Source organism: Sciurus vulgaris (assembly GCF_902686455.1).
Source record: "Sciurus vulgaris genome assembly, chromosome: 2".
Taxonomy (NCBI): domain Eukaryota; kingdom Metazoa; phylum Chordata; class Mammalia; order Rodentia; family Sciuridae; genus Sciurus; species Sciurus vulgaris.
The window spans coordinates 49,862,627-49,877,119 of record NC_136462.1 but is presented as its reverse complement, the minus strand read 5'-3'; the positions used below and the strand labels follow the sequence as shown (position 1 = coordinate 49,877,119).

General features: G+C 36.6%; 1 protein-coding gene across 1 annotated transcript in view; it reads right to left on the bottom strand.

Annotated features, from left to right (window-relative positions):
• The window catches only part of TXNDC16 (thioredoxin domain containing 16), a 126,489-nt gene that overhangs the window by 97,615 nt on the left and 14,381 nt on the right, over positions 1–14,493 (bottom strand). Inside the window, 2 exon segments of the mRNA XM_079121664.1 lie at positions 13,116–13,190; positions 14,338–14,411. Coding sequence (XP_078977790.1) covers positions 13,116–13,190; positions 14,338–14,411 — 149 coding nt within the window.

Genomic DNA, 14,493 nt, shown 5'->3' with positions numbered 1-14,493 from the left:
AGATATAATGTTAAATTGTGTTAACTAATGTTCATATACACTCAGGAAATAATATATATAAACTTTGCAAAATGATATTTAGAGAGAAAGGAAAGATCAGCATCAGAATTAGAACACTTTTACCTAAGAATTGTGAAGAGCCCCACCTTACCTAAAATAAGGCTCTGCTTCCCACCTTACTGCATGTTAGAATGGCTTTAAAATAAGCCAGACTTCAGCTTATTTATAGTCAAAAGATTTGTTTTTGTTGTAGAATTACTGTGATCTCAAACAAGGGTTATGATGTATAGCTCAGCCAAAATTCAAGATAGCTATTATACAAGCTGAATATATTTCAACTCTTGCTAATTGCATTTTGTAAAACTGTTACCTGTTTTGCAGAAGTACTGCTTCAAGAACACACAACCTAGGAAACTTGTGATAATAGGCCATCACCTACAGAACAGATAGTATATAATGGTAACTTCCAGTACTAATACAGACTCCAGTAAAATAAAAGGGTAAATGACTGTAAAGTTATAGATATTGACGTTAAAGCCCAGTACTCTTACTTTATGACTGGTGAGACTGACGTGCTGGATGTTCAAGATCAAATTTAGAGACTGGGATTAAAGTATAGGGGTCAAAACAAAACAAAACAAAACAGTATTTGACTCTTGTCCTCAGAGTTGACCCGAACCCAGGGAACAAGAAAGCATCTCTAAGGAGCTTTGCAACTCTAGGTCACATAACCTCCCAATCAGGGAGATTGATGAGACCACTGGAGGATAAAAAATCAATCAGGGCACCTGCTGCAGAGGAGGGTCATTGAAAAAGGGAGACATCCCTGATGCTTCCAAGAAAAGCCACCTCATCAAGGAGACCCTACCTAGTGAATGGCACAAAAGGAGCTAAGAAGCTGCTCTCAAGTTCCTAAGTGACCCTGTGGGAACTCAGCTGACTCTTAACAGACAGGAACAAGTCAATTTGACCAAAATGTAGCCATTCTTGGGCATTAAAAAAAAATAGTTAAACATAACTTAAAATGTACCCTTGTGTTAGCCCCCTAGAATAAATAAAGACTGGAAGATACAAAAGAGAGATTCTTAGGCAAATATGCCTGATAACTATCAAGAGAAAACTGCCAGAGTCAGAAATTTTTAGTCAGTTTAAGGCCTACAGACCTTCCTAAGCTACACAGGTGGCTTAATCTATGTTTGCTGGTATGATTATCTAGCCCTAAGTAACAAAAATCTAGAGATCTCTACCAAACACAGGTTATACCAACGAGAGGATATTTTACAAAAATCAGGTGACAGTAAGTAACAACTATTTTCTGGGGACATCAATGACCATTAAGAATTAAATGCTATGTTTACATTCCTGATAACTATTAATATTAAAGTTCCCAAACAAAGGCCTTGCCCTCTCCAACTTTTGGTAGGCCTTGTTATGGGAACAACTTCTCAGTTCTTCCACCTCCTGATGAGAAATTATTGACTTCTGTCATCTTCTTGATATTCATTGACATGTTCCAGATGCTACAACATTTATTTTGTATTAATCTCATTTCAGTACTCATGTCTTTTTTTCTCTCATAGAAGCACCTACCCCCAGCTGACTTTACAACCTGCTCTTCCCCAACCAGACTTCTACCTTGGACCCCTCGATTGACCCAATTTTTTTAAAGGGAATTCCAAACTGCTTGCCCCACGCGGCCCCCTTCCAGCTCAAAGTAGCCAGAGCAGTCATCACCCCATTTCCTTACAGCAGTAAAGAGTTCCTAAAACAAAAGGGGGAATGAAGCCAGAACTGGGAACAGGTCATTCGTATAGAAATAGGGGATCAGGTCAAATCGAGGAAATGGAGGCCATGGAAGCCATCTGCATCTGGAAGTTGGAGACTGCCCCTGGGAGAATGGAATGTCAAGGATCTCCAGAGCCCATTGATTACCAAATTTACCTGCCCTTATCATGAACTGCAGGCAAGGAGCTGCTAATTACTGCCCCCTGGGCCCTTGCCTGGCTGAATCACTTTGAACCTCCCCCTGACCATTTGCTTCTCACTTTATGCATCTCACCTGCAAAACCAGGCCCAGTCACATAGGCAGGAAGGAGAGATAAGCGGGGAGAGAACTAGAGAACAAAAGAGATCTTAACCTATAAAAGATGTAGGGCATGCTCACTTCTTGGGATTCTAGAACATCAGCCATGGCCCCTTCTCCCTCCCGGGAGAAGTCTGTATTATTAATACTTTTAAATAAAGCCTGCTTAATATGCTTGAAAAAAAAAAAAAAACTTGGGAATCAACCTAACAAAAGAGGTGAAAGACCTCTACAATGAAAACTACAGAACACTAAAGAAGGAAATTGAAGAAAACCTTAGAAGATGGAAAGATCTCCCATGCTCTTGGATAGGCAGAATTAATACTGTCAAAATGGCCATTCTATGAAAGGCACTATACAGATTCAATGCGATTCCAATTAAAATTCCAATGACATTCTTTATAGAAATAGAGAAAGCAATCATTGAACTTCATCTAGAAGAATAAGAGACCTTGAATAGCCAAAACAATCCTGAGCAGAAAAACTGAAGCAGGAGGTATCACAATACCAGACCTTAAAAACTATACTACAAAGCAATAGTAACAAAAACAGCAAGCTATTGGCACCAAAATAGACAGATGATGGTACAGAAGAAACAGAGACAAACCCACATAAATAGTTACCTCATACTAGACAAAGGAGCCAAAAACACACAATGGAGAAAAGATAGCCTGTTCAATAAATGGTGCTGGCAAAACTGGAAATCCACATGCAGTAAAATTAAATTAAAGCTCTATCTCTCACTCTGCACAAAACAACTCAAAATGGATCAAGGACTTAGAAATTAACCCGAGACCCTGCACCAAATACAAGACAAAGTTGGCCCAAAACTTCATCATATTGGCTTAGGACCAGACTTCCTTAACAAGACTCCCAAAGCACAAGAAATCAAAGCAAGAACCAATATATGGGATGGATTCAAACTAAAAAGCTTTTTCTCAGCAAAGGATACAATCAATAATGTGAAAAGAAAGCCTACAGAGTGGGAGAAAATCTTTTCCACACACACTTCAGACAAAGCACTAATCTCCAAGATTTATAAAGAACTTTCAAAACTTTACACCAAAAATACAAAGAACCCAATCAATAAATGGGCCAAGGAACTGCACAGAAGATATACAGGCAATTAATAATTATATGAAAAAGTTTTCAACATCTCTAGTAATTAGAAAAATGCAAATTAAAACAACTCTAAGATTTCATCTTACTCCAATTAGAATACCTACTATCAAGAACAGAAACAATAAGAGATGTTGGCGTGGATGTGGGGAAAAAGGCACACTCAATACATTGCTGGTAGAGTTGCAAATTGGTGCAGCCACTCTGGAAAGCAGTATGGAGATTCCTCAGAAAGCTTGGAATGGAACCACCTTTTGACCCAGTTATCCCACTCCTCAGTTTCTACCCAAAGGACTTAAAATTAGCATACTACAGTAATGCGGCCACATCAATGTTTATAGCAGCTCAGTTCACAATAGCTAGATTGTGGAATCAACCCAGATGCCCTTCAACAGATGAATGGATAAAGAAACTCTGGTATATATACACACCATGGAATATTACTCAGCCATAAAGAAGAATAAAATTATGGCATTTGCAGATAAATGGATGGAACTAGAGAATATCATGCTAAGTGAATAAGTGAAATAAGCCAATCCTAAAAAAAGTCAAAGGCCGAATGTTTTCCCTGATAAGCGGATGAGGATACATAATGGGGTGCAGGGGTGGGAGGAAAGAGAAGAATGGAGGAACTTTAGATTACATAGAGGGAAATGAGAGGGGGAGGGGCGGGGTATGAAAGATGGAATGAGACAGACATCATTACCCTATGTATATGTATGATTACATGAGTAGTGTGAATCTACATCATGTACAACCAGATATATGAAAAGTTGTACCCCATTTGAGTACAATGAATCAAAACACAGTCTGTAAAAAATTTTATATTTTTAAATGGGGGAAAAAATCGTCAACAAATATGTTGAAAAAATGTTTAACAGCTTTATCAGTTAGGGAAGTGCCAATCAAACCTACACTGAGCTTTCATGACTAGTTAGAATGATAGCCATCAAGAAAACAATTAAGGAGGAGGGTTGAGCTCAGTGGTAGAGCACTTGCCTAGCATAAGTGAGGTACAAGGTTTGATCCTGGTACCACATATAAATAAAGGTATTACATTCATCTAAAATTAAAAATATTTTAAAAAATACAAATACTAATAATAAATGCTGGAGAGGTTGTCCGGAAAAGGGAACATTTTTATGCTATTGGTGGACTGAAAATTAGTACGACCACTAGGGAAATCAGTAGGGAGTTTCCTCAAAAGACTAGAAATGTGTTATGGTTCACATAAGATGTGCCCTCCAAAAGCTCCTGTTATTGCAGGAATATCCAGAAATGAAAAGATTAGATTGTGATAGATGTAACCTAACCTGCCCATTCTAGATTGAATGGACTAACTGGGGTAACTATAGTCACATGGGATATGACTGGAGGAAGTGGGTCACTGTGGGTAGTGCCCTGCAAGGTTCATCTTCTCTGATGCCCCTTCCCCTTTCTCTTTCTGCCTCCAGGTCACCATGAACAGAGCTGCTCTCCTCTGTCACACCCTTCAGTCATGATTTCAGCCTCATGTTGGACCCAGAGCAATGGAGTTGGCCCACCATGGACTGAACTTCTGAAACCATGAGCCCAAATAAACTTTTCCTCCTCCAAGTTGTTCTTGTCAGGTATTTGGTCACAATGATTAAAAGGTCACTAACACAGAATGGAACTACATATGACTCAGCTATACCACTCCTTGGTATTTATCTAAAGAATCAAAGCACACTAGAGCAATACTTACATACCTATGTTTATAGCAGCATGATTCATACTAGTCAAACTGTGGAATCAGCCTAGGTCTTGGTCAATCAATAAAAGGATAAAGAAAATATGGCATATATACACAATGGAGTTTTATTCAGCCATAAAGAAGAATGAAAGCATGTCATTTGCTAGAAAATGGATGGAACTTGAGAGGACTGTGTTAAGCAAAATAAGCCAAACTCAAGAGTAATAAGCCAAAGTCAAGAGTAGTATGTTTTCTCTCATGTAAGTGGGGAAAGGTGGGAAGGAGGCATATCATAAAAATAGGAGAAGAGTAGAATAGAGGAAAGAGATCAGGGGAAGAAGAGCAGGGAAAGGAGGAGGTACTGGAGACAAAATTAACCAATATAGTGTTATACTGTATAACAACAAACCCCATTATTATGTATAATTATAATGCACCAATAAAAATGTTTTAAATTTTTTATTAATGTGTTATAGCCATACATAATATTGGGATTCACTCACATAATTGTACAAGCATGGAATTTAATTTGCTCCAATTTAATCCCTAGTACTTCCCCTTTCCCTTCCTTTCTTCCCCCATTCTTGTTCCTTTTCTTTTATTCTACTGATCTTTCTTGTATTTATTTATAGCTGTTCAAATTATGGCATTATAGATACACATAAAGGTGAGATTCACTGTGGTATATTTATAAATATACATAGGATAGTTTGGTCAGTTTCAATCCACCAGTCCTCCCTTTTCCCATGCCTCCTCCCACCTGCTCAATTCTCTTCTTCTATTCCACTGATCTCTCTTCTATTTTCATGGAATCTCCACCCTTCTTTTGCCTTATTTTGGTCTAGCCTCCACATATAAGAAATTCAACCCTTGACTTTCTGAGTGTGACTTATTTCATCTAGCATGAAGTCCTCCATTTCCATCTAATAACTAGGACATGCCTAATTTCATTCTTCTTTACGGCTGGGTAAAAAGCCATTGTGAATATATGCCATATTTTCTTTATCCATTTATCTGTTGACAGGTCTCTTGGCTAGTTCTCTAACTTGGCTATTGTAAATTTAAAAAAAAAGAAAGAAAGAAAAAAGACCTAAGTATATAAACCAAATAAATAATTCTTCAGCTCTGAATAATGGCATTATGAAGAATATCAGGAGGATGATTTCACAGCTTTATGTATTACTCATGCAAGCTACAGGATATTTATGTGCCCAACTAGCAACGGATTATTATTAAGTGAATACCATTTCACTTATTTGTGTAATAAGTAAGAATGAGTTCATTTCTCAGTATTTTTTTAAATTAAAAAAATGAGTTCATTTTTCATTACCCTTTAAAATAAAAATTCCATTAAGGTCAAAGAGCAACCACACAAACTGAACAAACATAAGCAACCACACAAACCAATTAAAAATGAGCCAAGACTTTAACAGATATCTCACCAAACAAGACAGAGACAGCAAATAAACACATGAAAAGATACTTTCAGATCGTATGTCAAGAACATACACACTAGGACACAGAGGTTGCAGCTGAGTGGTAGAGTGCTTGCCTAGCATGCGTGAGGCACTGGGTTCGATTCTTAGCACCACATAAAAATAAACAAGTAAAATAAAGGCTTGCTGTCCACTGTCAACTACAAAAAGAAAATACACACTAAAACACTGAGGTAACACTACACACCTATTACAATAGACAAAATAGAACACCTAGAACATGAAATGCTGTCAAGGATATGAAATAACAGGAAAGTAATTCATCACTAGTGGGAATGTAAAATGAAACAGCCATTTCAGAAGGCAATTTTTTTTTTAATTAAACATACTTGCATCATACAGTCCAACAATCAAACTCTTTGGTGTTTACCAACAGAAGTTGAAAACTTGTATCTACACAAAAATTTGCCCATAGAAATCTATAGTAACTTTATTCATAAGTGGCAAAACTTGGAAGCAACCAAGATGTCCTTCAGTAGGTGAAGAATAAACTGTGGTATATCCAAACAGCAGAATATTATTCAGCACTAAAAAGAAATGAGGTATTGAGCCATGAAAAGACATGGAAGAAGCTTAAGTGCACATTACTATTAGTAAGTGAAAGAAGCCAATCTGAAAAGGCTACAAATTGTATGATTCCAAAATTTTGCTTCTAAAAAATGCAAATTACAGAGAAAATAAATAAATAAATCAGTGGTTGCCAAGGATGTGGGGGACAGTTAGGAGTTGAGGACCGTGAAAATACTCTATGTGATACTATAATGATGGATACAAATCATTATACATTTGTCTGAGCCCACAGAATGTACAATGCCAAGAGTAAACCATAATGTAAGAATGTAAAATGACAAGAGTAAACCATAAAATAACCTAAGACTTTGGGTGATTATGATGTGTCAACATAGGTTTATCGATTTTAACAAACATACTACTCTGGTGGAGGGTATTGGTAACAAGGAAATTTATTCACGTGTGGGGTACAGGATAAATGGGAAATCTCTGTACCTTCTTTTTGTTAGGAACCTAAAAATAAGTTGTCAAACTCTCTCTCTCGCTCTCTCTCTCTTGCTCTCTCTCTCTCTCTCTCTGTCTGCTAGAGGACAGAAGAATACTTGAAAAGATTCATTCTTAAAATTCCAATTGTCCCTAAGATAACTTTTAAATTTAATGGTAGTAGGATTTAGACAAGAAGGGACAGGAACTGGACATGTTAATTTTAAATGTCATATGTAAGCGAAGTAAACAAGCAATTCTTAAGAGAAGTATGAAGGGAATTTGATCTTTCAGATATTATACTATAAAGCCTCAGAAATTAAATCAGTAGTACTAGTACATGAACAGACCAAAGAAATAAAAAGTTCAAAAACAAACCCCAATACATAAGAGAGCTTAGTGTCAACAGTGGCACCTCAAATCGTGAAGTTATTCATTTATCTTCAGTTGTACTGGGGCAACTAAGTAGCCGCCTGGATTATACACAGGTAAATCCATTCCTCATACCATTTGCCAAGTTAAATTCCAAATAAATCAAATATTTAAATGTAAAATAAAAAACAATAAGAAAAGACATGCAGCCACACAAATATAGTCAACTTATCTTTGATAAAGAAGCAAAAGCAATTCAATGAAGAAAGGATACTTTTTTCAACAAAGGATGCAGGAACAACTGGACAACCACATGCAAATATATAAATCTAGACATTAACTTTACTCATTACACAAAAATTAAGTTAAAATGGATCATAGACTTAGATGTAAAACAGAACTCTAAAACTAGAAGATAAAAAATCTTGGTGACCTTGGGTTGATAAGGAGTTTTAAGATCCAAAGTGTAAGCTATGAAACAAAAAGTTAAGTCAGACTTTAGTCATTATTAAAAAATCCTGTGCTCTTCAAAAGGAACTAAGAGAGTCGGGGGCGGGGGGAAGCCCACAGACTAGTTATCTGCAAAACATGTATATGACAAAATACCTATATCCAAAAATGTAAAAGAACTTCTAAAACTCAACAATAATGAAACAAACAATTCAATATTAAAAAAGAAAAAAAGCTCTTATTCATTACTGGTGAGAATGCAAAATGGTACAGTCACTTTGAACACCAATTTGGTAGTTTCCTACAAAGTTAAACATAGTGTTACCATATGATCCACAAATCTCACTCCTAGGTATTTACCCGAATGAGTTGAAAACTTACATCCACACAAAAACCTATATATATCTTTATTCATAACTGCCAAAACCTGGAAGCAACCAAGATGTCCCTCAGGTGAATGGATAAACAAACTGTGGCATATCCACACAGTGGTAAAAAGAAATGAGCTATAAAACCATGAAGAGTGGAATCCTTTATATACTGCTACATAAAAGAAGCCAATCTGAAAAGGCTACATGCTGATGATTCCAACCACACATTAAAGAAAAAGCAAAATGATAGAGAAAATAAAAATACCAGTAGTTTGGGGAAAGGAAAGGGACTTTTAGAGCAGTGAATATCTGAATGATATTGTAATAGTGGAAACACATCATTAATCTGCCAAAACTTAAATAGTATACAACACAGAGTACACTCTTAACTATGTTCTTTAGTTAACAATAATGTGTTAACATGGGTTCACCAATTGTAACAACTACTCCACTGATGCAAAATATTAACAAGAAGAAACCATACATGAAGGGAAAAGGAGATACAAGGGAATTCTCTATACTCTTTGCTCACTTCCTATGAATTTTATAATTTTCTATAAATCCAAAATTGCTCTAAATAAGTTGCTTAATTGAAAATCCCCAAAATGCAAGAATTCCTTTGTAATAATAATATAAAGGATACTGCTCTATAACTTAAAATCCAAAAGTCACAAAAGAAAAATCTGACCAGATAATTTATAAAAGAACACAAAAGGTAAATTTTAAATAAATTATACGCTTGGCGGAAATTTCTACAGTTTGTGTCTCCTTTATATAAGGAAAATACCTAAAAATTAATAAAGACTAAAACATGATAGAAAAATGGGCACAAGAGATCAACAATTCAATTTCATTTCTATGAACAGTACAAACAGAGAAACTATTTGCCAAGCACTGGGTATTTCAAACTGATGAGTTCAGCACATGAATGTAGGATGATATATCGAAAGGCAGTTTTTTTTAAGTACAGCTGTGATACAGTAAACTATTTGGCACAATTCTTCAATATTCTAAATATCATTACTATAAAATTTTATAAAATACCATATCCCATAAGTTTTTACTTCCTTAACATTTTTTTCTGTTCTCAGTTTCTTCTTCCATTAAATGGTATTACCCCTAGGATTCTCTCTGGATGACCTACATGTTGATAAACCCTGGATGTGTGCTCCTCAGGAGCTCCAATTTCTTTAACTACCTGAGACTGAGGTTTGATGGACATTTAGCTTGTTAAAGTAGACTCATCATCTATAAATTCGTTCTCCTTCCTTGCCTACTTCAGACAGTGATCAAATTGGATCTAGGGTAGCATGAAGTGGGAAAGAAGAAAAAGAAATCAAGTATTAACTGAAGCCTGTAGTTTCTGTGTTACCAAATTAACAACTACAAAGTCCAGCTAATTTCATCCTCTGAGTATTGAAAGGAAAATCCTCTTTGCTATCTCTGCCTCTCTAGAGTATACAATGGCCACACAGTAGTTTCTACATTTGCTTGGATCCCATAAATCTCACATCCACCAGGAAGATCTCTTAAACCCTAACCCAATACCATCCCTTGTCTGAATAAAACTCTGTTGAGCAATCAGGTTTTAAGATGGTCATTTACGACAAGTCAAACTTAAAGTAATATCAAAACTTTATTCAGGGCAGAGGGTATAGCACTTGCCTATGCATGAAGCCCTTGACTGGATCTCTAGCACCACACTCTTAAAAAAGGAAAAGACTTTATGTGTTTACTATGACAATGCAAGAAAGACACATAGACACACTAGTTCCATAAATAAGGGGCAGGTGGATGAGCGCTGATGCAGGAATCATCTCAGTCCAAGGAGTCACAAACAAAAGGCTTCTGCCTCTTTATAGATCCATGGACATGGTAGAAAAAGGGTGGAGTGGAAAGGTACTGACTTAAAATGGAGAAAAAGCACTTCTATCAAGGACCCCTGATAAACGGTGCTTACCTGAAGCACCTAGGGCGATACCTTAGTCAATGTCCAAGGCAGCGGCCTCAAAACAGAGGTACCTATACATATGAGCATGGCTGTTCCAAAAGGTTGGGGGGATGGAAAGGTTAAAGTCCCTGACTTCCATTATTGCCAAAAAACTGCAATGATTATGCACCAAGTTTGCCATGATGAGTGCAGCTTCCCCCTATAAGGTCTGATGAGCAAAGCCTTGTTACTATCTATGATTACACCTGAAAGATCACACAAGGATTTTGGCCTAGAGTTGGATTCCTCACCCTTTTAGTGAGGGGTACACTCCAAAGCCTATACTTCTACAAAGGGTAAACAAAGATTCACCTTCATCTGCCCCATGCCACTTCTGTATTCTTATCTCCTGCTTCATATTTTATATTATGGGAAAACTACCCTCTCCAAACTATGTCCACCTTCCACACCTTTGTTAGTGCTCCTGGTTTCCCATCTCCCCTTTCTTCACCAAGCACTTATCCTTTAAGATTCATCCCACCTGCAATCTTCTTCAGAAGCCCCCAATAAACAACCACTCTTTTTCTACACATAAATGATTCTCTTCTCTGTGGATTAGCTCTTCTGTACAAACACTTCTATTATCATACTTTCCACATAATGTGTTCTATCTCTGCAACAAAACACTAAATTCCTAGGTAACAGAAGCAACACCCTATTGTTTTGTATCCCCAGTGCCTAACAAGTGTCTGACACATAACAGAAACATGGGGAACAAATTGTGGAATTTGTATTCTAAACATCAACATTAGTAAACACTAGGAACTGGATACTACCATAGCAAGTAAATGAGACAAACCCCACAGGCTGACCAATTCAGATGACAATTCAGCACTGAAAGCCTCTCTTTATCTAGGGCTATTTCAAAACCAACTGGTAGTAAAGTTGTCCAACGTGGACCTGCCACTCCAGGGTTTGGTGTCAAAATTGGATTCATACTCTTTGAAAAGACAATCTTAGTACCTCCTATCCATCAAAGAATCTTTTTTGTTTCTTCAACCTCATTTCTCCAAGAGAGTTATTTGGTATCTACTAGAAAAACAGCAAAACTGTCAGCTTCCTGAGAAAAATAACAAGTTTATTACTTGAGCTTTTTGCTATTGCCAAGATAGTCATTCCTACTCTGTTCTAGGAAAGAAATTTCAAGGCAGCCTAACAACCCTATGAAACTCCTTCTATAAAAGGTCATCTTCCACCCATTCCAATTGGATTCTTAATCTACTGGCCTCAGGGCACACAGTTGTCAGGAATTTCTGTTAATACAGTCTCAGGACTGGAACCTTTGAAAGTGTCTGTTTGTAAAATGATGACCACAAGTTTTCCCCTCAAGTTTTTAACTTTCTGTAATTCTACTTTCAACCAAATTTTAGGTAGGAGGGGAGAAGCAAGTGGGAAGCCAAACAGAAAACAAAGACAGTCAATGTCAGTAAAGGCCTTAGTGCACAACAGATCTATGACATTAAATTGAAAAAACCATGTAAACTCGTGTTCTTGTCAAGTCATATGTTCTACCTGTGTCACCAAAGAGAATACCAGACTTCACTGAGAGGCAGAATACAGGAATAGAGCCCAGTCAAGCCTGAATCCTGGGTCTAAATATTCCATGCCAGAGAACTTAGATTCACTCTCTCAGTAAATAATTAGTTTTGTGATGGAACTGTAAGAATTCTTGCACTTACTAAACAGGCACGGAGCTACAGATAACAGAAAAAAAAAAGCTAGATTGGATAAGCAGGAAACCAAGTACTACAAAAATCCTAATGAGAATAACAAAGATGAGCTTCTTACCTAGTGCTGTGGTCTGAATGTTTGTGCCCTCCTAAATTCACATGTTGAAATCCTAACATCTAGCTACTTAGGATGCTGAGGCAGAAAGATCACAAGTTCAAAGCAAGCATAGGAAGAACAAGATCATATCTCAAAAAAGAAAAGGAAAAAGAGAAATTCTTAAACCCAAAGTGATGGTATTAGGAGGTGGGACTTTTGGGAGGTGATCAGCGCATGAAGGCAGAGCCCTCATGAATGAGATTAGTATCCTGCAAATGAGACCTCCAGGATCTAGGGTCTTCCTGTCTTAAGAACATCCAGGGAGAGATGTCCATCTATGAAGCAGAGGACTTTATACAATACTAAATCTTCCAATAAATATCTTGGCCTTGAACTTCCCAGCCTCCAGAACTGTGAAAAACAAATTTCTGTTGTTCATAAGTCGTCTAGCCTATGGTATTTTATTATAGCAGCCCCCAAAGACTAAGACATCTGATAAATGTTCATTCCACTGGAAGAATCAAAAGCAGTTGACCATGTGGTCTTGTTGAGTGATCTCTTACTTTATACATAGTATCTGTTTTCCTATATCCTTTACAATTAAAGAAATTTTTGATCCTCAATGTGGAAAGATAAACCAGTAAACTTTGTGAAACTGACATCTACAATGTTAAGACCCTAAAATATTGTAATGGATTATACTTCTCTAAAATGAAATCAATGATAAATAAGTGAATGAGTGAGTAACTTTTGTACTTACAAGAGAACATGAGCGATGATGGCATTCACATCAAACAAGGTATCAGTAGGGAATTCTCTGAGCAATATGTTGCCTCTATTTAAAAAATTAAAAAAACCCATTATAAAAATATTTCCTTAAGAGTTCAATTTATTTGTCTACTAATACACTTTGAGCCTGTGTCTTATCCATGGCCCCCATGCACCTACCAGAATGCTAGCATACAATATACTCTCAAATATTAATTGAGCATACATTCAATAAATTAATTTTATAAAGCCTGGACCCTGGATCTGGCAAAAAAGATTAGGAAACAAACAAACAAACAAGAGTGTAAACAAAGCTTCCTAACAACCTCCGTGTCTCACATACACACAAACAAACATACAACAGAGATTCACAAATTGGGTTAGCAAGGAGACAAACAGCAAAGAGAAAAAAGTATCATAAGCCAAGTTTCCTGAGCAAATAGGATGTCTCCCTACCTCCTGGGCCAAATCTCAAGGGTTTGAGAATAGGATGTGAGACACCTCAGAAAGATTATCAGACACAAACATAGAGGAAACTGCAAACTGGACACTGGCAGGTGCCTTAAAAATAAAGTACACCAGGGCTGGGGTTGTAGCTCAGTGGTAATGTGCTTGGTTAGCATGTGTGAAGCACTGGGTTTGATCCTCAGCACCACATAAAAATAAATAAAATAAAGGTCCTTTAACAACTAAAAAAAAATTTAAGTAAATAAATAAACTAAAGTATACCCAAATATGAATCTGACATAGCAACTTGGAACATTAACTTTGCTAAGTGCTTACTTACCAGGAATCACATAGTATTCAAAACATCCCTGTAAGGTAGATATTACTCTCCACATTTTGTGAACAAGGAAGTAAAAGTTCAGAGAGGCTGGGTAGCAAATTCTATTACTTGGACTTTTTTTGTATGTGTGTATGCATGCCAGGGATTAACCCAGTGGCACTTAAACACTGAACCACATCCGCCAGTCCTTTTTATTTTTTTAATTTTGAGAAAGGGTCTTGCTGAGATTGACAAACTTGCAATCCCCTTGCCTCAGCCTACCAAATTTCTGGGATTAAAGGAATGCGCCACCACTTCAATTTTTTCCTGAACTCCATATGATCCCCACAAAATACAACTTTATTCTGGTTTAGTGACATTTTATATGCTTGAATATTTGAGAAATATATCTTTATATTTGTACATCACACTCAAAAATACAGTTTACCTGAATAAATATGCTTTCATCAAATCCTTTTCTTTTCCACAGTATCCTGATATTTCTTCTTTGGCACAATTAACCTTTAAAAGATTATATTTAAGGTTTAAGGTAGGTATTAGAAAGTCAAGTTTCCTGGTTATGAAAACAAGGAAAATTAAACAT